Consider the following 26,250-nt stretch of genomic DNA (forward strand, 5'->3'; position numbering starts at 1 on the left):
GAGACGCATTGTCATGGAGATGAAAGAAAACAGATCAACTCCCAGAACTAAACAACTGCACCACGTTAGTATTATCAGTTTGTTTTCATTAAGACTGCCAAGTGAGTTAAGTTGTTGCATCAGTTTGTCTATTTGCTTTGTGCATGAACAGCATACCTCACAAAATTCAGGGCAGTTTTTTTTATTATTATTATTTATTTATTCATTCATGTTTTTTTCCCCACAAATGGTATTTTGCAGAAAGTGTTTAGATTTGTGGGATGATCAAAATCCAGGATGATCGAGATGCAGGATTGTTTTGGCTTCTTTTCTTCCACTTTTTCCAACAATGTTACCCTAATGTGGGTTCTTTGAACCCTTACAATCCTAGTCGAAAAAAGTCTGTGTACATATATATATATATATATATATATATATATATATATATATATATATATATAAATCTCCCTCTCGCTCTTTCTAATGTTGCTGTCAGCTGGGATTGCCACATCGATCGCAACTGCAGATTTCTTTCCCTTATTAACCACCACTGTGTCTGGTTGGTTGGCCAACAGCTGTTTTTCTGTCGGGAATTTGAAGTCTCACAGGACCTTAGCCCCGTCGTTCTCAACCACCTTTGGTGGCGTCTCCCATCGGGACTTAGGGACTTCTAATCGGTACACGACACAGATGTTGCTGTACACAATTCCTGAGACTTGGCTGTGCCTCTCAGTGTACGCTGTATCAGCTTGCATCTTCCATCCTGCTACTATGTGCTGGACTGTCTCTGGGGCACATTTGCACAGCCTGCAACTTGGGTCCTGTTGGCTGTGGTAGACTCCTGGGTCTATGGATCTTTTGCTTAGGGCTTGATGTTGTGCTGCCATGATCAGAGCCTCTATGCTGTCTTTCAGGCTGGCCTTTTCTGGCCACTGGTAGGTCTTCTTCATGTCAGCCACTTCCTCTATCTGTCGATAGTACATCCCATGGAGGACCTTGGTCTTCCACAATATCTCCTCCTCCTGTTCCTTATCACTGTCTGTCTTCAGCTGCTTGAGGCATTCTTGGAGCAAATGATCTCGGATGGCCATCTTTCTGATGTATTCATGGATGCTCCTCATCTCATCCTGGATTGTGGCTCTGACACTCACTAATCCTTGCCCTCCCTCCTTGCATTGCTTATAGAGCCTCAAGGTGCTGGACTTTGGGTGGAAACCTCTATGCATTGTGAGGGGTTTTCGTGTCTTGACATCAGTAGCGTCTATCTCCTCTTGCAGCCAGCTTATTTTCCCAGCTGGGTATCTGATGACCGGTAGGGTGTATGTATTGATGGCTCAGATCTTATTCCTACCTGAGCTGGCTTCTTAGCACCTGTCTTACCATGTGGATATATTTGGGTATGGCTAACCTTCTTGCATCTTCATCATGATTCCTATTGGCTTGTGGGATTCCTAGGTACTTGTAGATGTCCTGTATGTCCCCTATCCTGCCTTCTGATAACTCCACCCCCTCGGTCTGGATCACCTTCCCTCTTTTTGCCACCATTCGGCCAAACGTATCCAATCCGCATGAAATCCCAAAATCCTCACTGTAGATCCTGGTGTGGTGGATCAGTGAGTCTTGCTCACTCTTGGCATGCAGCCTGATGTCATCCATGTACAGGAGGTGGTTGATGGTTACTCCATTCCTGAATTGATATCTGTAGCCACTCTTTGTGATGAGTTGGCTGAGCAGCAGTGGGGACAGCACATCACCATATTCCACACTTGATGGTGACTTGTGCGACTGCCTTGGAGTTGGCCTCCAGTAACACCTTCCACAGGCCAACTGAGTTCCTGATGAAGGTTATCAGTGCACTGTTAGCCTTGTATAGTGCCAAGCACTTCAGCATCCATGTGTGAGGCACTGAGTCATAGGCCTTCCTGTAGTCAATCCAGGCTGTACTCAGGTTGGTCTGCCTGGTCTTAGAGCCCCGTTGTACTGCTCGGTCAACCAGTAGCCGGTGCTTCGACCCTCTGGTATTGTTTCCAATGCCTTTCTGAGCTGTGCTCATGTGTAGACTCATGTGCCCACTCAACTTGGTTGCTATGATGCCTGATAGGAGCTTCCATGTTGTTGAGAGGCAGGTGACTGGACGGTAGTTTGAGGGTGATTGGATTGAGGATTGTCATGCTCTGTGTTTGCCAGTCTGGGTAAGTACACCCATTTGTACTGCCAGGCGCACATGAAGGAGGTTATCCTTGTGTGTGTGTGTATATATATATATATACGAGGTCTATTAGAAAAGTATCCGACCTTATTATTTTTTGCAAAAACCATATGGATTTGAATCACGTGTGATTGCGTCAGCCAAGCTTGAACCTTCGTGCGCATGCGTGAGTTTTTTCACGCCTGTCGGTTGCGTCATTTGCCTGTGAGCAGGCTTTGACTGAGGAGTGGTCCACCCCTCTCGTCGTTTTTTTCATTGTTTAGGAATGGCTCAGAGACTGCCGCTTTGCTTGATCAAAATTTCTTCAGAAACTGTGAGGGACATCAAAGTGGACACCATTCGAGAAATTCAGATGGTTTTTGGTGAAAATTTTATGGGCTTCAAAGAGATTACGGAGTGTTACTGTCGCTTTAAGGACGGCCCAGAGCGACTGGTGGTGCGCCGCGCTCCGAAGCCACCATTTCTGAGCGACCATTTCATTTCTAAACAGATGGCTGTATGGATCCATGACCATCGTGTGCAATTTCTCTGGTTATGACAAGAGCTGGACATCAACCATTTTCCGACAGATTTCACTTTTAACAAGAGATTTTGTCATGGAAAGCCGAGCGGAGGCTTCGCGTGTCATGATGGATTCGCTACTGGAGCGAGACAAAACCATCTCCATTTTGGTCTCACAGGATGGCTTTGAGATGGCGTTCAGACAGCTGTCGGTGGTTTTTCCATCGAGTGATTATCCGAGAAATTGTGGATGTGCCTGGACATGCCAGAACATGTCCCGTGAGGCTTCATCATGGCGTTGCTTTGCAAAATGCGGCACTGCCGCAACGCGCGAAGCCTCCGCTCCTCTTTCCATGACAAAAACTCCTGTAACAGTGGAATGTACCATTCATTTCCAAACTGGACACTGGGTTTTATCCGGGATATCATCTGGCTAGCACAGGAATTGTGAAAAGACGTGGACATCAGCACTTTTTTGGCACATTGAGACAGACGTGCGGAGGAATTCCGCGTGTCGCGGCGGTGCTGCATGATGCAAAAATAGTCCAGTAGACCTCGTATATACGAGGTCTGTTAGAAAAGTATCCGACCTTTTTATTTTTTGCAAAAACCATATGGATTTGAATCACGTGTGATTGCATCAGCCATGCTTGAACCTTCGTGCGCATGCGTGAGTTTTTTCACGCCTGTCGGTTGCGTCATTCGCCTGTGAGCAGGCTTTGTGTAAGCAGTGGTCCACCCCTCTCATCAGATTTTTATTGCGAATAAATGTCTGAACGATTTGAAGCTTTGCTGCATCAAATTTTTCCAGAAACTGTAAGAGACCTCCAGGTGGACACCATTCGGAAAATTCAGATGGCTTTCAGGAACGATTTTATGGGGATTACACAGATTAAGGAGTACTCCAGCCGGTTTAAAGACCGCCCACAGCGTCTGAGATCAGACATTTATTCGCAATAAAAATCCGACGAGAGGGGTGGACCACTGCTCACACAAAGCATGCTCACAGGCGAATGACGCAACCGACAGGCGTGAAAAAACTCATGCATGCGCACGAAGGTTCAAGCTTGGCTGATGCAATCACATGTGATTCAAATCCATACGGTTTTTGCAAAAAATAAAAAGGTCGGATACTTTTCTAACAGACCTCGTGTGTATATATATATATATATATATATATATAAATTCTCTCTCTCTCTCTTTTTACTGTACCTGTTCATGTGTTCTGTATGCCTTAATTATGGGAAAATAATGAGCGTTTGGATCGTGGAACTGTGGTGAAAGTGCTCCAATACTGGTGGTGGGTGTAGCTAATGAGATCAGTAATGATTTCGTACACAGTTGATGGAGGACTCCAGCTGAACTGCAGGGTCTAGAAAAGTGTCAGGTTTTTGAGATTTGACTTCAGACTTGTGATTGCTTCAGTTGAACCAGTTGAAGTCCCACTGACTGCTGTGTTCTTGATTTAATCTGGCTAGACTTCAAGACGAGTGGAAAACCTGTATGTGTGAACATGAAAAACAACCCTAATGATATGCCAGAGTGTTCTTGGAACAAGACTTAGAAAGCAGCCAGGTATTGTACCAGAGTCAAGAACATTCACACAAGGTGGTGTCATATCGAAGGCAATAAGGATACCTGTGTGGAGGAGAAACCACCCAGCTCATTCCTCTGCTGGGAAAGCCATTTGACCACAGGGAGTGCAGAAGCCACATCCCCTAGCAGGGTGTAGGTCAGAAGACCATAGGCTGTCATCTCCACCTCTGCTGAGACCACTAGAAATAGACGACAAATATTATACAGATTCTGAGTTTTACAACTCCCTGACAATTCTGAGTTTTACAACTCAAGAATCTCACCATATCAAATCAGTGTGGTTGAGGCCCAGTCCACACAGAGATGTGTTCAGGCGTATTTGCAAAAGTTCTGTATCGTATTGGTATTTCGTCCGCACGAGGCACACCGAAAATGCTACTTTTTGAAAATGGGTCCCAGATTGGATAAATCTGAAAACACCGGATTTGTGTTTTCATGTGGTCAGCCTATACAGAACTTTTTGAAACTATCATGTCAGACCCCCACCTTTCAAACCTCAGCCACCCATAACGAATGACATGTTGTTAACAATATAATTTAACTTTTTTTTTGTCTTGTGGATCCTTAATGAGATTTATATTTGCCACTAGCAAAATGCTGAAGAGATGAAGAATGCCTGTGGTGAACGCTGGGACCACTGTGATTAATAAAATAATTACAGAAAAAACTTTCAGCTTTTAAAACGTTATTTTGTCTCCTTGTTGGTGGTGGGACAAAGCGCTGGTGTCCTGGGGCTCAGGCTGAGAAATGCACTTAGAGCAAACACAGGAACATTTTTAAAAATACTGCATTTATTCGCAAGTATTTTCTGCAATAAGGGCCCTGTCACACTTAGCACCAATGAGTACGAATGAAGGCGAATCAGATCTGGTGGAAAAAAGCCAAACTTTGAGGCGTAGTCGGGAGGGACAGACATTCGGACAGCCATGTACGAATGCCGAACGACCACTTCGAATGTGGGCTAATCCCTCCCTGACTGATTCGTGCACAACCATGTGTATGCGCACAATTGCAGTCCAAATGTGGTTGGAACACAGTACGAATACCTAGAATGTTGCCAGATTGCAGAATAGGAAGACTGCATGTCGAATGCCATACGGGTGCAGTTCGATTGCCCCCCCGAAGTCTGGTTGGAAGGCAAGCAAGGGGAAGGGAGGGGGGCCCGAGTGTTGTCTTCTGCTGTGTTTGTCAAGACATGCCGTTCCTGTCATGTAAACCAGGTACCTCAGATCATGGCAGTACTGTTGTGCATGTAAGCAATCAGATGATACAGCCTCATGCACAGGCAGCAGACCGATCAGATGATATGAGCTCACGCACGTAGAGTGGAGCGATAAGATAATACAGCCTCACGGACGAGCAGCAGACCGATCAATCAATCAATCAATCAGTCAATTTTATTTATATAGCGCCAAATCACAACAAACAGTTGCCCCAAGGCGCTTTATATTGTAAGGCAAGGCCATACAATAATTACGTAAAAAAAAAATCACCAATCAGGTGATTTGAGCTCACGCATGCGCAGTGGAGCGATCAGATGATATAGCCTCATGCAGGGGCAGCGGACCAATCAGATGATATGAGCTCAGGCATGCTCATCGGAGCAATCAGATGATACAGCGTCATGCAGGGGCAGCGGACCAATCAGATGATATGAGCTCATGCACATGCAGTGGAGAGATCAGATGATACAGCCTCACGCACAGGCAGCAGACCGATCAGATGATATGAGCTCACGCGTAGCGGAGAGATCAGATGATACAGCCTCATACACAGGCAGTGGAATGATCAGATGATATGAGCTAAATGATATGAGGATTTGACATGCCTGACCATAGCGAATGTCTCTCCACCACGAGCAGACTGTTCTGAATGCTGCTTTGACACCATGAGAAAATTTAAAACACAGTGAGAATGGAGTTAGAATCCACCTCAACTGCCATTCAATATTTTTCCACCTCGAAAGTTGAGCGCATGTGCTTGTCGCACATCTGTGCCTGAGTATTTGGAGTGCACTTAGAATGCTGTCAGAGGGACGCCATTTGGGCTCATTCGGTCTCTAGTGTGACAGGGGTATAAGAAATGAATGCATCTCCAGACATCATCTTCCAAAACAAGGCTGTCTTATGTGGACAACAGTTGTCATCAGGCTGTGATGATGAATCCGGCTGAAAGGACGCAACAGGTCAGATTAAAAGACTTTGGTAACACTTTACTTGAAGGCATCATCGTAATAGTGGCATGACACTGTCATAACTGTTACATGACACAGTCATGAACATGTCATAAACATTATTTCAATAGTAGAGAAGCTTGAATCTTCGACTGGACTGGGTTGTTTGACATGAGGATGTTTCGCTTCTAATCGCAGAAGCTTCCTCAGCTAAATTTTCTTGTTTTGGTAGTCTGACTTCTGTCTTGACGCTTGTAAGGAAGAATAACAGAAGCCAGCAAAGCTGGAGTTTTAAACTTAACCAGACCCCTCCTACCGAGAGGCAGGCTGCTATTGGCTAGTGACTAACAATTGCTCTAATTAGCACCTATTGTGCTCTAGTTAGCACTCTCCTAATGACAGGGCAGCTGTCCCTCCTAAAGATGGGACTGACGCCTCTCCTGACAACGTGAATGACTCATTACCATGAACAAAAGACTGAAACTGCTTATTTCAATGTCAAAAACATTTATGACTGCTGTCATTAAGTGCCTTTTGGTTTTTGTAATGACCAGTTGACAGGTTGGCATACAACCGAAGACCAAAAAGACCAACAACAACTTCTGGTCATGTCACTTTGATTAATGTTTTTTTGTGTGTAGAAGCGTCACAGCGCCAAATACAGGCCTGGCATGTGCACTACAGCATCTTCAGTGGCTTCATGTGGACAGAGATATTTCTTGAAATGGTGGAAGAAAAATCGTACGGGGAAAGTTCCGTTTCCGTGTGGACAAGGACTGAGCATGTTTACACCTGTGTTACCCCTGACCCTCTGCTGCTCTGTAACCATGGCTACACAGCATACCTGACTGAGATGGGCCATTACTGAAGCCCATGAAAGTGTCCTCATCTGTCATTGAGCCGCCGGTGAGGCTCCAGTGTGTGAGTCCATCTGCAGAAGTGAACACATGACTGTGTTAATACTGTAGCAGTCAGTATCTAGAAGCAGCAATGACACAAGCATCATTATTGTTGTTGGAAAACATTCTGGCTGTGTGCAAATGATGACATCTTTGTCCTTCAACTTCCCCCACATTAAATGCTTTCAAAAAGGCCAAAAAAGTATCAGTAAAAAGGTAGCAATAAAAGCGGAAACCAAGCCAGAGGAAGCCAAGAGATAAGCATGGAATGATGATTGAGACATCCTGTGTGAATGAAAAGTAGCGGGATTGTTGCAAACTGCTTTTTCCATCTGCTCGGCTCTCTGGATTTTGCTGCCCTGCTTCAGAACAACTCTGTACATACTGTATATTTGTCACAGTAAACTTGTTATGTACACTGACGAGTGTGACGGTACCTTGTGAGATGGCCATGTGGTTGAGGCGGCGCAGGGCCAGCGGTGCGTACGAGCTACGCAGGAGAGCCAAGGTGTAAGCGGACAGGGCTGTGGTGTAAGGGTCATCAGCAGAGTACGTGTTACTCTCCAAAAAATCCTTGGCTTTAGCCACTGCCACCTTCTCTTCCTGGGTGGCATAAGACAGGCATGAATGCATACACAAGAACACACACTTCCCATGGTCATTCACTGCCAACAAGTCACACAAGGCAAGGAATGTGTTTTCAGGAGTGGATTTATTTATTTGAGTCTTTCGGAGCAAATGTAAAGATGTCATGATTGAACTGGTGGGGCTTGTTCGGGTTTTTTTCATTGTTGTATTTGCTGTCTATTTTGTTCATGATTGGGTTTTTGTGTCAGGGATTTTTCTTGTCTGGTGTCTGGTGTTGGGTGTTTCTCTCCTGTCCTCCCTCCTTGCCACACCCTGTTCCAGATCCTTCCACCACACCTGTCTTGCATTTCCTCCAAATCACCCCCTCTTTATTAGTTGAACCTTTTCTCTCCTCTCCTTGCAGGATCGTTTTGCCTTGTGCCTCTTTCAAGCAATTTTCCTCTGAATGTGCCTAGTCTTGTTTGCCTACCTGTGTTTTTAACCTGCCTGCCTGTTTTTTGGACCCTGAATCACCAGGCCTATTTAAATATATCTGCATATTTAAATAGGGGCGTGGACAGGGAGGAGTTTAAAACTTCTGCATGTGTGCTCAATTCCATGTTCAGTGGGATGTACAACAGGAACGCGTTTGGACCCATGCATATACACACTTTGATACATCTGAATTTTTTTGTGCTTACGCCAGTTTCTGAGTTTTGGCGTACACCATGATTCAGTCGGAAATCCAAGCAGGTCTTTGTACACGACGCCCAAAATCCTTTTGTCCATGCCTATAGGCTTGAATGCATTGATTTCTGCCATGTAATTGGCTGATTAAATATGCGCTTTAATTAACAGATGATTATGCCGCTAGCGAGTGGGTATAAACTAACCAAGAACATGGCCTCTATCCAAATCTAATAACCCCAAGAAAAGATGCAGAAGGACACTATAAGAAGGCAAAAAAAATGAACAAGTAAATCCTTCCAAAATGAAGGGAAAATGTTATTCTCAACACTGGTTAAAAAAATAACGAAACAATAAATGTTACAAATTTGTAACTCACCAAACTAAAAATTTACAGTTACAACAGTGCAAAATAAGGCTGAACTTTTAATGCACCACATCAATCCAACTAGGGATGCACCGATCCACAATTTTTCACTTCCGATCTGATCCCGATACCTGAATTTGGATATCTGCCAATGTCAATACTTTTCAGATCCGATACCAGAGCTCTGTTTGCTTTAATATTACTATTATCATTACTGTCTATTTTATATGAGGATTTTCTTAAAAAGGAGACCTGAAAGTTCAGCTACAATTTGCCAGAAGGTGCATCTAAGATGAAAGCCCAGATCTGATGTTTTGGTGAAAGTCTTATTTTTTATAGACTTTTATAGCCTTATTTTTATAGACTTAAAGAGAAAACACAGCACTCTCTATCTGTCTGTCTCTCCTTCTCAATTTTCAATTTCAATGGAGCTTTATTCATATGGGAGACACATGTTACATTGTCAAACCAAGTGTTACAGAGTAAAAATTAAGTCCTGTCCCTCTCTCTGTCTGTCTCTATCTCTGCCTGTCTCTCTCCCTCTCTCTGTCTGTCTCCTTCTCTCTTTCTGCCTGTCTCACTCCCTCTCTCTGTCTCTTCCCTCTCTCTGTCTGTCTGTCTGTCTCTCTCTGTCTGTCTCTCTCTTTCTCACTCTCGCTCGCTTTCTCCCTGTGTCTCTCTTTTTCTTTCTCTCTCGCTGTTTTCGTGCTGTGCAAACTTCAAACTTTTTGGAAACATGAAGCCTTTCAACTGTAAAATAAATGTATCATCACCGACGCTCACGCACAAGATTTTAATGGAGACATTTTTCCCTTTCAGCAGACAGGATTTCTGTTCGGCTTCTCCTCCTTGGCTGCACACTGAGCTGGCTTTTCATAGCATTTGACAGCCTCAGGACAGTGAAGCGGCTAACTTTTTAGCACACATTTTCAGCAACAATTCAGATAATTTTTCAGAAAATCTGTGCTCGATGAACAGACAATATGAACCCAAGAGCCGGGCAGAAATTTGCTGCTAATGCTGCATTTACACATAACGACGACAAATCACGAATGCCGCGAAGTATACATTCTTGGATGCTGGTCAGGAATGTGATGATTCGGGGCAGAGGTGTCAGGAGTCCTCAGGAACTGTTGCAACCTGTTACCACGCATTACAATTAATGGCCCATTTTGTTGGTGAATTATCAGGAACCATTACGCACGGTCAAGAATAATGTCCCGTGCTGCTGCATGCTATTGCACGTAACAGTGCATAGTTACGTTCTGTCACATTGTGAATCAGGCGAATTGTCTCCATGCTCCCCCTCCCCCCTTCCCCCATACCCATGCTACCGCCAGCTGCTGAGTTGCGCAGAAATGAGGAGGCAGAGGAGAAGAAGAGAGCCAAATGTCTGGCTGCACGTGGCTCTCCTCTGGCTCAGACTCGTTTTCCTGAACATCAGGCACAACAGCGGGTGGAACACCTGCAAGAGTGTGCTGAGGAGCACTGGAACGAGACTTAGCCGACTTGGCGTCACTGTCCTTCTTTGGCATACTGCCGCAATAAAACTGAATGTGGTGCAGCAGGGTTTAATTCTGTGCACAAGAGAAGTGATTCGTAGTTGCATGCAGTGAAATGTGACACCTCTTTATAATTCATGTCAAAACGTGACAGTTTTTGTGACAATTCTTAATGACGCATGACAGTATGGGCGGTATTGGAACCGATACCGACCCCGGATCGGATCAGTCCCATCCCTAAATCCAACACCAACTTTGTTTTGCTTATGTATTATCCCATAGATGTATCTGCTCTGCCTCTCACATTAGCATCACATAATGAGTGGGCTGAAGATTGCAGGAGATATATGATGATCATGTTGCCAAATTCAAAAAACAAAATATCCAAAAGATGCAAAAGCAAAAAATGGAATTAAACAAGAGATAGAATGTGTGGCTGGGTATGGTGAAATAACCTTTTGTCTGTACTGCAAATTTGCAATGGTTAACTTCGAGATGTTCAGAATGTTTCTTGTTTGTACTTAACTGGCAGATTGCAACTGACATTGGGGGCATACCACCACCTACTGAACAGAAATGTGCAGACAAAGTTCACAGACTATAATCCATAAATAGATAAATAAATGAATTAATTAAATTGTTCTATTACAAGTCATCTGTTTAGCACTTGGGGTTTTATGACCTAACACCCCATGCTTCGTGGGAGGCATATCAACAGTCTACCAGTCTGCATACTGTACACAGCAGGTACATTTTAAGTAAAAAAAACATGCACCTTAACGCTCACACAGTGCACACTGGCCCGTTCGGATTCTCATTAAAGTGCACCCGAGCCAACCGCTCCTACGTAGTAAGTAAAGTGTGATGCTTGCTACTTGACCTGAGTACCACATGAACTGTGAAAATAAAGGCTCCAGTGAGCGTGTTGTGATTCCAATATATAAGGCTGACCATGTGAGTCTGCGTGTGAGTCTGCGTGTGAGTCTGCGTGTTCGCGCATGTGCGCTTACAACCTAAGGGCCCCAGTGACCTCCCCTTGGTGACCTCAGTCACCATACCAAGTTTAGTGTTGATTGCTTAATGACTGTGACTGTGCATAGGGAACACAAACTGTGCCACATACATGGATTGCCTTTTATGTTTATAGACTGAGCTACCTAGCTGAGTTACCCGTTCTACGCATGGGTAATAGAGCAGAATTTTAGCCATGTCACTGTATAGTTCATGTTCATGTTCATGTCACTGTAATTAAGGTATAGTAAGTTGCACTGCATTGTGTGTATGTTGTCATCATTAATTTTCATAGAACAATTTGTGACATTCATGAGACTCAAGTGAATGATGATAAAATGGTGACAGCATGTCATAGCACGGCAATGCTGCAGGATATATGATGTTCTTAGTGTGTCTGCAAATGCTTCCCCAGCTCTATTACATTTCATCCGTTTAGCACTTGCGGTTTTACAACTTAATGCCCCCTGCTTCTTGGGAGGTATATCGACCGTCTGCATGCTGTATATAGCAGGTACATTTTAAGTCAAAAAATGCACACCTTAACTCGCATGCAGTGTGCACTGGCCCGATCAGATTCTAATTTAAAGTCCACCCTCACCAGTCATTACTACGTTGTAAGTAAAATGTGATGCTGCTACCTAACCTGAGTACCACGTGAACTGTGAAAATAAGGGCTCCAGTGAGCGGGTCGTCATCTAATATATGAAGCTGACCGTGTGTGTGTCTGTGTGTGTATGTGTGTTCGCGCATGTGCGCTTTCAGGTTTGGTGCCCACAGTCACCATACCAAGTTTGATGTCGATTGCTTAATTACTGTGGCTGTACATAGTGAACTTTTCTAATAGACCTCGTATGTGGCACATACGAGGTCTATTAGTTCACAAAGCGTGTCTCAGACCCCCTCCCCGGTTAAAGCTGGGTTTCAACTGTTTCACATAGAATGCCTACTTCACCCCTATCTCAAACCATTTCTTCTCTCTGGCTAAGATTTTAACTTCCTTAGGAAGGACACGCTTTGTCCCCTGTTTACAACGGGGTACTCAGATCAAAGCAGTTTCAGTCTTTTGTTCATGGTAATGAGTCATTCACATCATCAGGAGAGGCGTCAGTCCCATCATTAGGAGGCACAGCTACCCTGTCATTAGGATGCTAATTAGAGCACAATAGGTGATAATTACAGCAATTGTTTAATCACTAGCCAATAGCAGTCTGTCTCTCGGTAGGAGGCGTCTTGTTAGGTTTAAAACTCCAGCTTTTGTGGCTTCTGTTTGTTCTTCTTGACAAGGGTCAGACAGAAGTCAGACTACCAGAGCAAGAATTTTAGCTGAGGAAACTTCTGCGATTTGAAGTAAAACGTCCTCGCGTCAAGCAACCCAGTCCAGTCGAAGATCCAAGCTTCTCTACTATGGTTCTACCTTATCTTTATCAATATCTATCTATGTGTGTGTGTGTGCATGCATGACATTTACTAGCGCTGCAGTTCTAACAGTTTGGTGACAGGATTTCAGCTTAGTTCAGGACTGAGGGGCTGGCCAATGCCATGCTAAGTCGGGTTTGCATTGGTTTTGCACTGGGGTCATGCCTTCATTTAAGATACGATGCTGCATTGGAGCTCTATTATTTGTATGTATAGTACATTTTACTGGACTACTATCCCCTTCACACACCCCAGTACCCAAAAAATTTCCCAAGGACCTAGACCTTCAACAGCTGAAGCTGCACAGGAAAAATGGTGATTGCAGTTGCAAAATTGAGGGAGGAGATATGGAAGAAGACAAAACCCATCACAGCATATGTAGATTGTTGCCTTTGGCAAACACATTGTGGCTGTCTTCTTTAAGATGCACAATCTTCTCCCCTGCTCATATGTCTTTAATGAATATTTATTTTGGCTGTTCAGAAAGTTGAGTAGACTTTCATCTCATGCAGTTCTGACCTTCCTTCTCATCCCTGAGATATCTGCAGAGCCACTCACTATAATTGCTGCAATAATTTTTTAATGACGTTAAACCACAAAGGGCAAAATGTTTCTGCTTTGATTTGAAAGATAACTTTTCAATATTAATCACTTGTAAAAGGATAAAATTCTCTTACCACGGAGTTTGGGAAAAATACCATAAGAAATGTAATGTCACATTCAACGGCTGCTGACGTACTCCATAAGCTTATGAGTCATACTTTAAATTCAAGTGTACATCTCAGTTCAGTGGGTAAGACAAGAAAAAAGACAAGTGAAGGAAAAAATGTAGAAAGGGACAAGAAGGAATGCAACAGAGGTGTTTCTTTCATAGGATATCACTGTCTGTGCACGTCAGCCTAATAAATCTTTTGATGTAGTCCAAAAAGCGATTAGATTTTAGATGAGCGTCAGCAGAGCATAACAAATGTGAGTAGGCTGACTGCGTGCTCATCTATCTTCAAAACTGTCAGGAATGCAGTGATCTCATCTACACATGACCCACACTTGAATTCACAGACAGCTGGTAGGCGGCGCTATCGCAGCAGCCAGTTCAAGTAGTGCAGGTAACGCATACATGATGACAAGACTTTTAACCTTCTGAAGTCATGAATCCAGTTTCACCCCACTGGTTCGACTAAGTGCAAAATTTCAACATGATGAGGTTTTATACTGGCCAAGGTGAATTAGGTGCCACCACACTGAATACTATTTAAGTTTGGCACTCTGTGGTTAAGCACTGTGGTGCATTTATCCATTTCCTTCTGAGTGCTTACCTCTGTGGTTATCCCCGTCTCCAGCAGGGCTGCTACCACATAAGCTGTGAGCGAGATCTTTCCGTGGATCCCTCCCTGCAGGGGAATTTAACACTCCATTCATCTCACATCATCTTGTCAAGAGTTGTCAGAGTACATCTTCCAATCCCACAACCGCAGACCTACCTGCAGGTCTTTGTTGAGGATGCGACCCATGGCAGGGAAAGAGCCATCATTTCTCTGATGTCTAATGAGCCAGGACTTGGCCGCATGAAGCTCTTCTGGATCGATGAAGATGAAACCGCGAGACTGAGCGAAGGACTTTAGCACAAATGCAGTCAACCTACAAGAAAGAGAGGTGGGCGTTTGGGTGTAAGGAAGACAGATGGGAGAAAAGTGGGGTCAGCAAGTGTCCTAAAAAAATCATAGTTTGTAGCTAAAGACACTCAATAGGCACCAATCCAACATCAATTTAGCATTGGAACGTTTGGGGTCTGTGTGGGAGCTGTTTGAGTTCCAGAGGGTGCCGCTAGGTTAAAAGAGTATGATGTGGTCGAAACACTGTTTTAAAGTGAAAACCCACTGACTCGCCAATTGTAGTCCATTTTAGTGGGAATCTACTCTTCACCTTTTGGTTGTCTTCTGATCTATTGCTTATTGGGATCACTGGACTCAGTATGCATATTATTGTTTAACTGCAACATTTCAGTCTCTGCTTGTTTGACAGTTACAGTACTTCTTGTGTTTTTGTTTTATTCCATTGTGCTTTGTTTGTTTTTTGTTAGTGTCTCCAAAGCAGATGGTCACCCTACCAAGACTGTTCTGCTTAAGGTTTCTTCCGGTAATCAAAAAACACCCAACAGACTTTTTCCTTACTACTGTTGCTAATGCAGTTACTTGGAGGGTGGGTAAGGTTTAAACCTTAATCATATGTAGCACCTTGGGGTGGTTTATGATGTGATTTAGTGCTTTATAAATACACTGAAATTGAATTGATTTAATACATCTTAAAGCAAGAGCAATCAGAGATTTCTGATCACCTCCAAAATCCAGTGTAGTCTTCCATGGCCTATTTCCTATCTGTGGTGCAAATTTGGTTAGAATCCGTGAAGCAGATTTGATGTAATCCTTAAAAGCCTATAAACTGAAATCCTGAGCCAGAATCTGGATCGGGGTCACCTCCAAAATCCAGTGGAGTCTTCCATGCCCTAATATCTATCTGTGGTGCAAATGTGGTGAGAGTCCATGAAGTAGTTTTGACGTAATCCTTAAAAACCTATATAAAGTGAAATCTTGATCCAGAATCTAGATCGCCTCCAAAATTTAATGAAGCCTTCCACATGGCCTAATATCTATCTGTGGGGAAAATTTCATCAAAATCCTATTTGTTATCCTATATTGTTTAATTACAACCCCAATTCCAATGAAGTTGGGATGTTGTGTAAAATGTAAATAAAAACAGAATACAATGATTTTAAAATCCTCTTCAACTTATATTCAATTGAATACACCACAAAGACAAAATATTTCAAAATATTTAATGTTCAAACTGATAGACTTTGTTGTTTTTGTGCAAATATTTGCTCATTTTGAAATGGATGCCTGCAACACATTTCAAAAAAGTTGGGACAGAGCAACAAAAGACTGGGAAAGTTGATGAATGCTAAAAGAACACCTAATTGGAAACAGGTGAGTGTCATGACTGGGTATAAAGGGAGCATTCCCAAAAGGCTCAGCCGTTCACAAGCAAAGATGGGGCGAGGATCACCACTTTGTAAACAACCGCGTGAAAAAATAGTCCAACAGTTTAAGAATAATGTTTCTCAATGTTCAATTGCAAGGAATTTAGGGATTCCATCATCTACAGTCCATAATATCATCAGAAGAATCAGAGAATCTGGAGAAGCAAGGCCAAAAACCAACACTGAATGCCAGTGACCTTCGATCCCTGAGGCAGCACTGCATTAAAAACCAACATCATTGTGTAAAGGATCTTACCGCGCGGGTTAACACAGTTCGTCGCTACATCTGCAAGTGCAAGTTAAAACTCTTCCATGCAAAGCGAAAGTCATACATCAACAACATCCAGAAACGCCGCCGCCTTCTCTGGGCCTGAGCTCATTTGAAATGGACAGACGCAAAGTGGAAAAGTGTGCTGTGGTCTGATGAGTCCACATTTCAATTTTTTTTTTTTTTGGAAATCATGGACGTTGTGTCCTCCGGACAAAAGAGGAAAATGACCATCCAGATTGTTACCAGCGCAAAGTTCAAAAGCCAGCATCTGTGATGGTATGGGGGTATGTTAGTGCCCATGGCATGGGCAACTTACACATCTGTGATGCCACCATCAATGCTGAAAGGTACATCCAGGTTTTGGCGCAACACATGCTGCCATCCAAGCAACGTCTTTTTCAGGGACGTCCCTGTTTATTTCAGCAAGACAATGCCAAGCCACATTCTGCACGTGTTACAATAGTGTGGCTTCGCAGTAAAAGAGTGCGGATACTAGACTGGCCTGTCTGTAATCCAGACCTATCGCCCATTGAAAATGTGTGGCGCATTATGAAGCGCAAAATATGACAACGGACACCCCGGACTGTTGAACAACTGAAGTCGTACATCAAGCAAGAATAGGAAAGAATTCCACCTACAAAGCTTCAACAATTAGTGTCCTCAGTTCCGAAACGCTTATTGAGTGTTGTTAGAAGGAAAGGTGATGTAACACAGTGGTAAACATACCATTGTCCCAGCTTTTTTGAAACGTGTTGCAGGCATCCATTTCAAAATGCGCAAATATTTGCACAAAAACAATAAAGTTTATCAGTTTGAACATTAAATATCTTGTCTTTGTGGTGTATTCAATTGAATATAGGTTGAAGAGGATTTGCAAATCATTGTATTCTGTTTTTATTTACATTTTACACAACATCCCAACTTCACTGGAATTGGGGTTGTATGTCCTTGGCGGACGTAACAAAACAAAACAGAAAAAAACAACTGTGCGTGTGTAAACTGTGTTTACCACATATGACTCCTTTAAGTGAGAGAACTCCAAAACAACATAAAGTCTCTAGGTACAGCAGGAAACACTTTTCTCAAGTAGACCTCACAACAGTCCTTTTTAAGCTTTTCAACCTCTGTTTAAACACAGAGCACGGCAGTTTATTGTCTAAAAATTCTTCAGATCTCCCCTTTGAAGTGTGGAGCTGGATAAAGGTAGCTCAAAGAGGGATTTGGGAGTGGGGAGATGGAAAATCAGAGAACCAAAAAAAAAAAAAAAAAAAAAAAAAAACAAGAAAAAAATTGGGGGTGGTGGAGGCTCAGGGGAGGTGTGGGCGTGCGTGACCCCGGGTGAGGGTGGTGGAAGTGTGAGTATCAAGTGCTTCCTTCCTTCCACAAGCTAAATCATATTTACACTTTCCAGTAAGTTTCCCTTGTGCCTGACATTTAAAGCCAGTGACACGATATTACTTAACATTATAAAAATGACAGCAGGTTCGCAGCTTCGTAGTTTTGCATCTGGGGAGGAATAATAGCTCCAAGCCAGGGAAGATTTACTGTTTTGCTTTATGAGAGCCGGGTGCTTTGCTCCTCCTCATCTCCCTTGTTGCTCTTTCTCAGTTCGTGCTCTCATTCATGAGCTGAACACGACCCCTGTTTGTTTATTTCTTCAGTTCCATGTTATGTTTCCTTGTCTTTATGGTAAGCAGCTTTCCTCATCCCGTAACTCCGTTGTTGATCAGAGTTTTGTAATGGAATATCTTACTGTGAGTGAGTTGCTGCTGGCTAAAGACTGCAGTGTCGGTGACTATTGGGAGGTCTGTTGTTTATGGATGAGCGTATGTTTATTAGTCAGCCGTGTCCCCTGGAGCTGACCTTGACCTTCTCTCCCTGGTTCTTTTCTGCCACAGTCCACTAAAATTATGGCTTGGTTGCACTTGCAAGCAGGCCAGCTTCACACCCGTTGTCACCGGGTTTGTGTTTGTGTAAGTTCTAGAATGCTTTTGGGGAATCTCCGCCTCACACACGCTGACATAGTTGATATGGTTGTTTGAGAGTTCACATTCCCCAGAGGACAGCTGCTGCATCCCTCGGCACCAATCAAACCCTGCAACTCCACCCATCTGCTGCACTTCTCACTTCAATTCTTCAGATCCATCTATACATGCCAACCCTATCTCGTTTCACGCTAAACAAAATCGTGCCACAGTCACGCTATTATTTATCAGCCCCTCCCTTTCTATGCTCAGACTGTATGAGATCTGACATTAGGCATCTCTGTTGAAAATGTGACTGTTCTTGTGATGTTTAGTGGATCAACGTAGATCAAACTGGATACAGTGAGTCTGTAAACTGACTGTCGTTGTCCGCCAACAGGCATTTCACACATTTTAATTTGCTCATGCCATTTCAAATACAAAAAATAATTTCTAAAATAATCTTCCTTAAGCTCAACTGAAAGCAAATCTCTAAAACTTTATTTAAATTAATTAGAAATATGAAAGCCAAGATAATGGGTTACTGGGTTGCATAAGTAATGGAACACTTTGGTATAATACCTGTAAATAATCAGTTTTATTGCCAGTTTTCTTCAGACAAGTCAGGGGATGGATACATGAACATTTCCAAGTCACTGAATATGTCTTGGCCTTTATTTACATCAATTATGAAGAAATACAAACAGTATGGCACTCTATGGTAAATCTGTGTGGAGTAGACAGTTCAAGACTGTGCAAGAAGGAGAAGAGTGAGGAAAGCCACCAAGACACCCAGACAACCAAGAAGAAGTTATAGGCTTCTCTGACCATGATTAGAGAAATTTTGCATTACTAAAATGTGTGAAATAACAAGTGTTCCAATACTTTTGGAGGGCACTGTATTTACTGTAAATGGAATGCATACAACTGCTGCCAATTTTGCTACCAGATTGGGAATTTAAATTGAAATTTACTGCACAACACTATCAACAACTGCTGGCAAATGAAAAAGTCACTATCTAATATGTTCATGTTACCAACTATTCTGGGTCGACGTTAATATACAATATCATCTTTTTATTTTGCAAAAATGCCAATGGCTAAATATATTTCATATTAACTCTATAGTCGACAACACAGGCTACTCAGATGACACATCTTCCTAGACAGTTGTGCTCCAAAGGTTACATACCCTGGCAGAATTTTGGATTTTTTTTTTTGGCCATTTTTCAGAGAACATGCATAACACAAAAACTTTTCTTTTACTCATGGTTAATTGACAAACAACTGTCTTTACTGTTTTTAAATCATAATGACAGCAGAAAGTAACTAACGATATATATATATATATATATATATATATATATATATATATATATATATATATATATATATATTTATATATATATATATATATATATATATATATATATATATTTATATATGTGTGTGTGTGTGTTTGTGTGTGTTTAAACAGGGTCAAGAGACCCAGAGGTCCACCCTGAGGTCCTTTGTGCAAAGAAATAATCATTTTGACCAAATACGGGAAGGTCATTGAAAATATTTGTAAAGGTAGACAATGATTCAAACATAAATAGGCAGAATCATGGAGAAACTTACTGGGCAGTTTTTCAGCTGTAAATTGAGACGTGTGAAAAGTGTCACACCATCATTTCACTACCTTTCTACTGTACTACACCATACAATGAATACATTTGAATCTCTTTCAGGGACCATTAGAATGATTCAAGGACAATGACATTTTTTTGTCTGTAGGCAGCTTCCCAAAGAATGTTTATGTGAAATCAGAGAAGTCATTACTGAACAGTTTTTCTGCAATTAATTGAAAAGTGTGAAAAATTACATTTCTGGCCCTACTAGGGGGCCCTGGGGAGCCACAGAGATTCCGTCAGAAAGTCAACTTATCCTGACCAGACAGTGACCCAAGGAATGTATCTAAAGAATGTCTGTAAGGAATGTCAGAAAAAACTGAAAGGTTCTTTAGGAAATCAGCAGAAGGCAAATTTTAACCCTTCTGTGGGGCCCCTGGGACCTTCAGAAAGATTTAAGCTAAATGAAATGTTATGTGTCGGACGCAGCTCGGAGAACCGACCAGCGTTTGAAGGACCCAGTATGAACTAAGCAGAGCACGGTACAAAGGCTAACTGAATTTAATACATAACAGTGATGTGATACAAAACAACAAAAGAGTGTGCGGTCTGGCGTGGTGGTGATACGGTGCGCTCCCAGCAGCGCTAACGGTCCGGAGCCAGAAGCCGTTCGGACCCAAGGACCCCGCCGACACCCCCCAGGTGGCCGCAACAAACCGAGTTTGTGAAAGAAGGAACCATTATGTGAGTCCACACTCTACACACAGAGAGACCACTCAAAGGTGTACATAAACAGCAAACACTTCTCAGAGTGATGCTGAAAAACTAATTCATGCATTTATTTCCTCTAGGCTGGACTATTGTAATTCATTATTATCAGGTTGTCCTAAAAGTTCCCTAAAAAGCCTTCAGTTAATTCAAAATGCTGCAGCTAGAGTACTGACGGGGACTAGAAGGAGAGAGCATATCTCACCCATATTGGCCTCTCTTCATTGGCTTCCTGTTAATTCTAGAATAGAATTTAAAATTCTTCTTCTTACTTATAAGGTTTTGAATAATCAGGTCCCATCTTATCTTAGGGACCTCGTAGTACCATATCACCCCAATAGAGCGCTTCGCTCTCAGACTGCAGGCTTACTTGTAGTTCCTAGGGTTTGTAAGAGTAGAATGGGAGGCAGAGCCTTCAGCTTTCAGGCTCCTCTCCTGTGGAACCAGCTCCCAATTCAGATCAGGGAGACAGACACCCTCTCTACTTTTAAGATTAGGCTTAAAACTTTCCTTTTTGCTAAAGCTTATAGTTAGGGCTGGATCAGGTGACCCTGAACCATCCCTTAGTTATGCTGCTATAGACGTAGACTGCTGGGGGGTTCCCATGATGCACTGTTTCTTTCTCTTTTTGCTCTGTATGCACCACTCTGCATTTAATCATTAGTGATCGATCTCTGCTCCCCTCCACAGCATGTCTTTTTCCTGGTTCTCTCCCTCAGCCCCAACCAGTCCCAGCAGAAGACTGCCCCTCCCTGAGCCTGGTTCTGCTGGAGGTTTCTTCCTGTTAAAAGGGAGTTTTTCCTTCCCACTGTAGCCAAGTGCTTGCTCACAGGGGGTCGTTTTGACCGTTGGGGTTTTACATAATTATTGTATGGCCTTGCCTTACAATATAAAGCGCCTTGGGGCAACTGTTTGTTGTGATTTGGCGCTATATATAAAAAAAATTGATTGATTGATTGACTTCCTGGCTTAATTACTAATCAGCTTCCCAACCTGCAGGCATGGAACATCCAGTTCACAAAACTCCACTGCAGTGGAAGCCGATACATGACTAACGTACAGCTCAATATAATAAGGTGTGAGGGACACCACATTTACTGACTGTATAAACGTTAGTCACAAAATCTAACGTACCTCAGGAAGTGTGCTGACGAGCGTGAGACCTCACCCCCTCCTCTTTCACAGACCGTGCATCAAACCCTGGACGTTCTCTGCATCCACTGATGATGAGATGGCTCCCGAGACGACGATCTCACCCGTCTGGTCACAAGGTCGAGTCTCTGGCAAATACACACTGTATACTCCAGTCTTAAATGCCACCATGTTCCAATCCATATAGATGCACCACAGCTGTGAGTCCTGACGAGCCGCAGGTGATCAGGGTGAGGTCCTGATAACCTCAGCAACACAGCCACTCAGTCCCAAATGCAAGCCACCTGGAAGGAAAAACAAAAGACAGAAACAAAAAGGCAGCCAGGCCCCCCAGCCATACAACAGTACCCCACCCTCACAGGAAGCCTCCCGGCGACCACACAAACCTGGCCCAGGAGAAACACCCCCCTCCAGGGACCATGGCTGGAAACCGCATCTGCATTCGTCTTCCAACAGAATGGTTGATGTCCTCTCCTCTGGCTGCATCCTTGCCTTTGTTTCAGTCAGTCACTTAGCACAGGTGTGGCCAGGAGTTCTTAAACCTGTGCGGTTAGCCTTTATCCAACCATGTGCGGTCATTAGTCATAAAACAAAAAAGACAAACACAAACAACCAAACCACCCCCCCCTCCCCAGGGGACCGTCCTATCAAACCCCGGGAAGAGGAGAAAAGAAAAACCCCAAACTTAAGCTTACAAATAAAAGTGCTAAAACACCCCCCCCCCCCCCCCCCCAAACGACATGTAGGGACCAACACCCCCCAGAGGACTTCCCGCCAGCTCCAGGAGTAATAACCACAGCCGAGGTCCCTCTGGGATCCAACGTCACCCACGGGGACTCCCAGCGCCTCCCAGAGGACCACTCGTCAACCCCAGGAGACGCCTCCCCTCATGACCAACGGACCCAGCCCCGGCCGTCTATGGCTAGATGGACCCACAGCCCTTTCCCCCCCAGAGGACACCACAGTCAAACCCTGAGGGCGGAAACTGGGGGGAAAAACAAGAAGAGAGAAAAAAAAAAACATACAAACAAAACAACCCCAACCCCACCCCCTTGGCGCAGTGGAAACTGGAAGCACGTCCAGTGTCACCAACCGTGACTATACCCCAGAAGCCAACCGGGAGGAGTGGAACAGCGGTTATGGCAAACGGCACAAAACAGCGCCACTCCTCCGACTTCTACACCAGCCACTAGCTGCGGGTATATCCCACTGCCCCAAACCTCAGCCACGCCGATGGCAGACGGCCAAAGGCGTGCTGAAGCCGGAGGTGGAACAGGGAATCAAAAAACACCCCCCCCCCCCCCCAGGTGCAGAGGTTACCCGGGAAACGCCCAGTATAACCAAACTGCACCACTCCAGCAACGCCGACACTACGGCTCACCCGGCTGGAGCCAGAGGAGAAGAGAGGGAAGAAAAAGAAAATACCCCCAACCCCCCCCCCCCCCCCCTCCCGGGTGCAGAGGCTACCTGGGAAATGCCCAGCACAACCAAACTGCACCCCTCCAGCAACGCCGACACTACGGCTCACCCGGCTGGAGTCAGAGGAGAAGAGAGGGCATAACAAAAACAAACAAAAAAAAAGAAAAAAAAAACCCAAGTACCACCCCATCACCCCCCAGGGGACCGTCCCATCAAACCCTGGGGAGGTGAAACAAAAAGAAATAAAAAGAAAGACTAACAGACCAACATACAGTTGTTTGGGTCCTTTTTTTTTTTTTTTTCTTCTTAGACAGGCTGCAGGGTCACAACCCCAGACACAAACAGTGGAAAAAAAAAAAAAATAAATCCCACACAAAAACCAACTCAAAAAACACCCACACGAAATGAACTAACACAAAACAAATCAGTGACGTATACCGTTAAGCTCAAACAAATCGAACACACCTGTTCTAACTTAAGAGCTTAACGGTAATGTGACTAAGTCACCAAAAGAGAGAGCCAAAGTGCTAAAAATGAAAAAACCCCCTTTGGTGACAGAAAACAAACGAGCTGCATCTCCGTGCGCAGCTGTGTGCAACACACAACCAAAATGTGCTCAACTAAATAACGCCGGAGCTGATACAACAGACGCAGTAGTTATCTTTATCCAGGGAAACGGGGCTACAACTGTAACACAGGAAGCTCAGCGGCCCGGGCCACAGAGCTCCGCCGTGCGCGTGCACCCATTACAGACACACTCTTGCAGCTCCCGTTTAAACCTCTTATCCGGTCGGAGCGTGACGCGAAGCCGTCGCCAGTCACACTCCACCACGACCCACGGATAAGGCACAACACAGGAACACGGCTGCAAGAGAGCACAAATCAGTATTCAGCAATGGGTCTCAAACACGCACCATCCGGGCGGAGAGCACCCGCAACTGATCCGGATAACTACTGAACGTCTGCTGCCGCCTTCCCGGCGCGTTACCGTCTCTGCTACCGCTGGGTCCGTAATGTTTGGCCAGAGACTACTGTTATGTGTCGGACGCAGCTCGGAGAACCGACCAGCGTTTGAAGGACCCAGTATGAAATAAGCAGAGCACGGTACAAAGGCTAACTGAATTTAATACATAACAGTGATGTGATACAAAACAACAAAAGAGTGTGCGGTCTGGCGTGGTGGTGATACGGTGCGCTCCCAGCAGCGCTAACGGTCCGGAGCCAGAAGCCGTTCGGACCCAAGGACCCCGCCGACACCCCCCAGGTGGCCGCAACAAACCGAGTCTGTGAAAGAAGGAATGTGAGTCCACACATTCAGTGAACATCCAGTTCACAAAACTCCACTGCAGTGGAAGCCGATACATGACTAACGTACAGCTCAATATAATAAGGTGTGAGGGACACCACATTTACTGACTGTATAAACGTTAGTCACAAAATCTAACGTACCTCAGGAAGTGTGCTGACGAGCGTGAGACCTCACCCCCTCCTCTTTCACAGACCGTGCATCAAACCCTGGACGTTCTCTGCATCCACTGATGATGAGATGGCTCCCGAGATGACGATCTCAACCGTCTGGTCACAAGGTCGAGTCACTGGCAAATACACACTGTATACTCCAGTCTTAAATGCCACCATGTTCCAATCCATATAGATGCACCACAGCTGTGAGTCCTGACGAGCCGCAGGTGATCAGGGTGAGGTCCTGATAACCTCAGCAACACAGCCACTCAGTCCCAAATGCAAGCCACCTGGAAGGAAAAACAAAAGACAGAAACAAAAAGGCAGCCAGGCCCCCCAGCCATACAACATGAAAATCTTCATGTAGGTAGACATTGATGCAGATTTATTAAAAAATTCTCAAGCATTTTTTCAGCAATAAATTGGGAAGTGTGTAAAATGCCATTTTTACCCTTTTGGGGGCCATTAGGACAATGAGATATTTTGATTGATTGATTGATTGATTGATTGATTTTTGTAGGCAGTCTCCCAAAGTTCTTTATGGAAAATTAGAGGAAACGTTATTGAAATGTGTATCTAGTGTAAATGAAATGAAACAAGGTGAAAAACAGGTATTTTCTTCGCTTTGTCTCACTCTCTCTTCTTGGGGACCCACAGGAATTCAATCAGAAAGTCCACCTTACCACGACTAGACAGTCCCCCAAGAGTTGTCTGTACTAAATTTCAGAAAAAAAAATCATGGGATGGCTTTTCAGAAAACCATCAGACCATGCATCCTACAATCATGTACCCAGCCAAAATCAATGTTTACCTAAAAAAAGACATAAAGCTTATGAGCACATTTTACCAAGTTACACCCAAATGTGTACCCCAAATGCATTACAAACCTTATACTGCATAGTCCAAATCACCTTATACAGAACTGTGACAATCTTGTGAAGTAGTTCTCCCATGTTGGCATGGGAGAACTACTGTTGGCAATGTTATCTAGTGTTATTGCACATACTGCAAAAACTGAACAACTCGTTGCCAGACTGAGATTTTCCCTGAACACTGTTCCCAATCTCTTCCCAATCTGCTTGTTCAAGGATGTGTGAGGTCAGACCTTACCCTTGTGAAGCACCTTGGGGTGGCACAATGTAATATATCTGCATGGAAATGCCAGTAAAAGCATCCAAATGGTCAAGTTCTCCTCACAGAATGGACCAAACTAGACTATTGTAAATGTTATTCTTTTGGTTTCTCCCTTTTTGCTCATAGTTTGGTACAAGTGTTACAGTGGATGCCCTTCCTGACACAACTCCATATTACATGGTGGGAGGGCAACGGTGGTCTTGAACCAAAGATTTTCTGTTTTAGAAGCAAGTGCATTGGTCACATGCCCCAGGGCACTGTCCTGCATGACAGTAGTTTAACTTTCAACATTTATTCCTCGTTATATCTCCCAAAATAGTTGATGCATTGTAAACACCATGGTGGCCCCGCTGTCTAAGAGTTTGACTTTTCTCTATGCTAATACTTATTGAAGAGATTACTATGGCTAATAAGGTTCTCTTTTTACTGATTATGGGAAATATCAGCAATAATTTATTTGTTTATTTATAAATAAGATTTTGTCAGAGTTTACTAAAAATAAAAAAATCAAATCATGCCAACTA

The 26,250-nt window shown here is 43.7% G+C and overlaps 1 protein-coding gene across 1 annotated transcript in view; it reads right to left on the reverse strand.

The window, feature by feature from the left end:
- The window catches only part of cpamd8 (C3 and PZP like alpha-2-macroglobulin domain containing 8), a 216,122-nt gene that overhangs the window by 66,620 nt on the left and 123,252 nt on the right, over window positions 1-26,250 (reverse strand). Inside the window, exons 29-33 of the mRNA XM_034179799.1 lie at window positions 14,392-14,548; window positions 14,227-14,301; window positions 7,795-7,960; window positions 7,303-7,389; window positions 4,328-4,464 (exon numbers count right to left, since the gene is read on the reverse strand). Coding sequence (XP_034035690.1) covers window positions 4,328-4,464; window positions 7,303-7,389; window positions 7,795-7,960; window positions 14,227-14,301; window positions 14,392-14,548 — 622 coding nt within the window. The remainder of the gene's footprint in view (window positions 1-4,327; window positions 4,465-7,302; window positions 7,390-7,794; window positions 7,961-14,226; window positions 14,302-14,391; window positions 14,549-26,250) is intronic.

Source organism: Thalassophryne amazonica, chromosome 10 (assembly GCF_902500255.1).
Source record: "Thalassophryne amazonica chromosome 10, fThaAma1.1, whole genome shotgun sequence".
NCBI lineage: Eukaryota > Metazoa > Chordata > Actinopteri > Batrachoidiformes > Batrachoididae > Thalassophryne > Thalassophryne amazonica.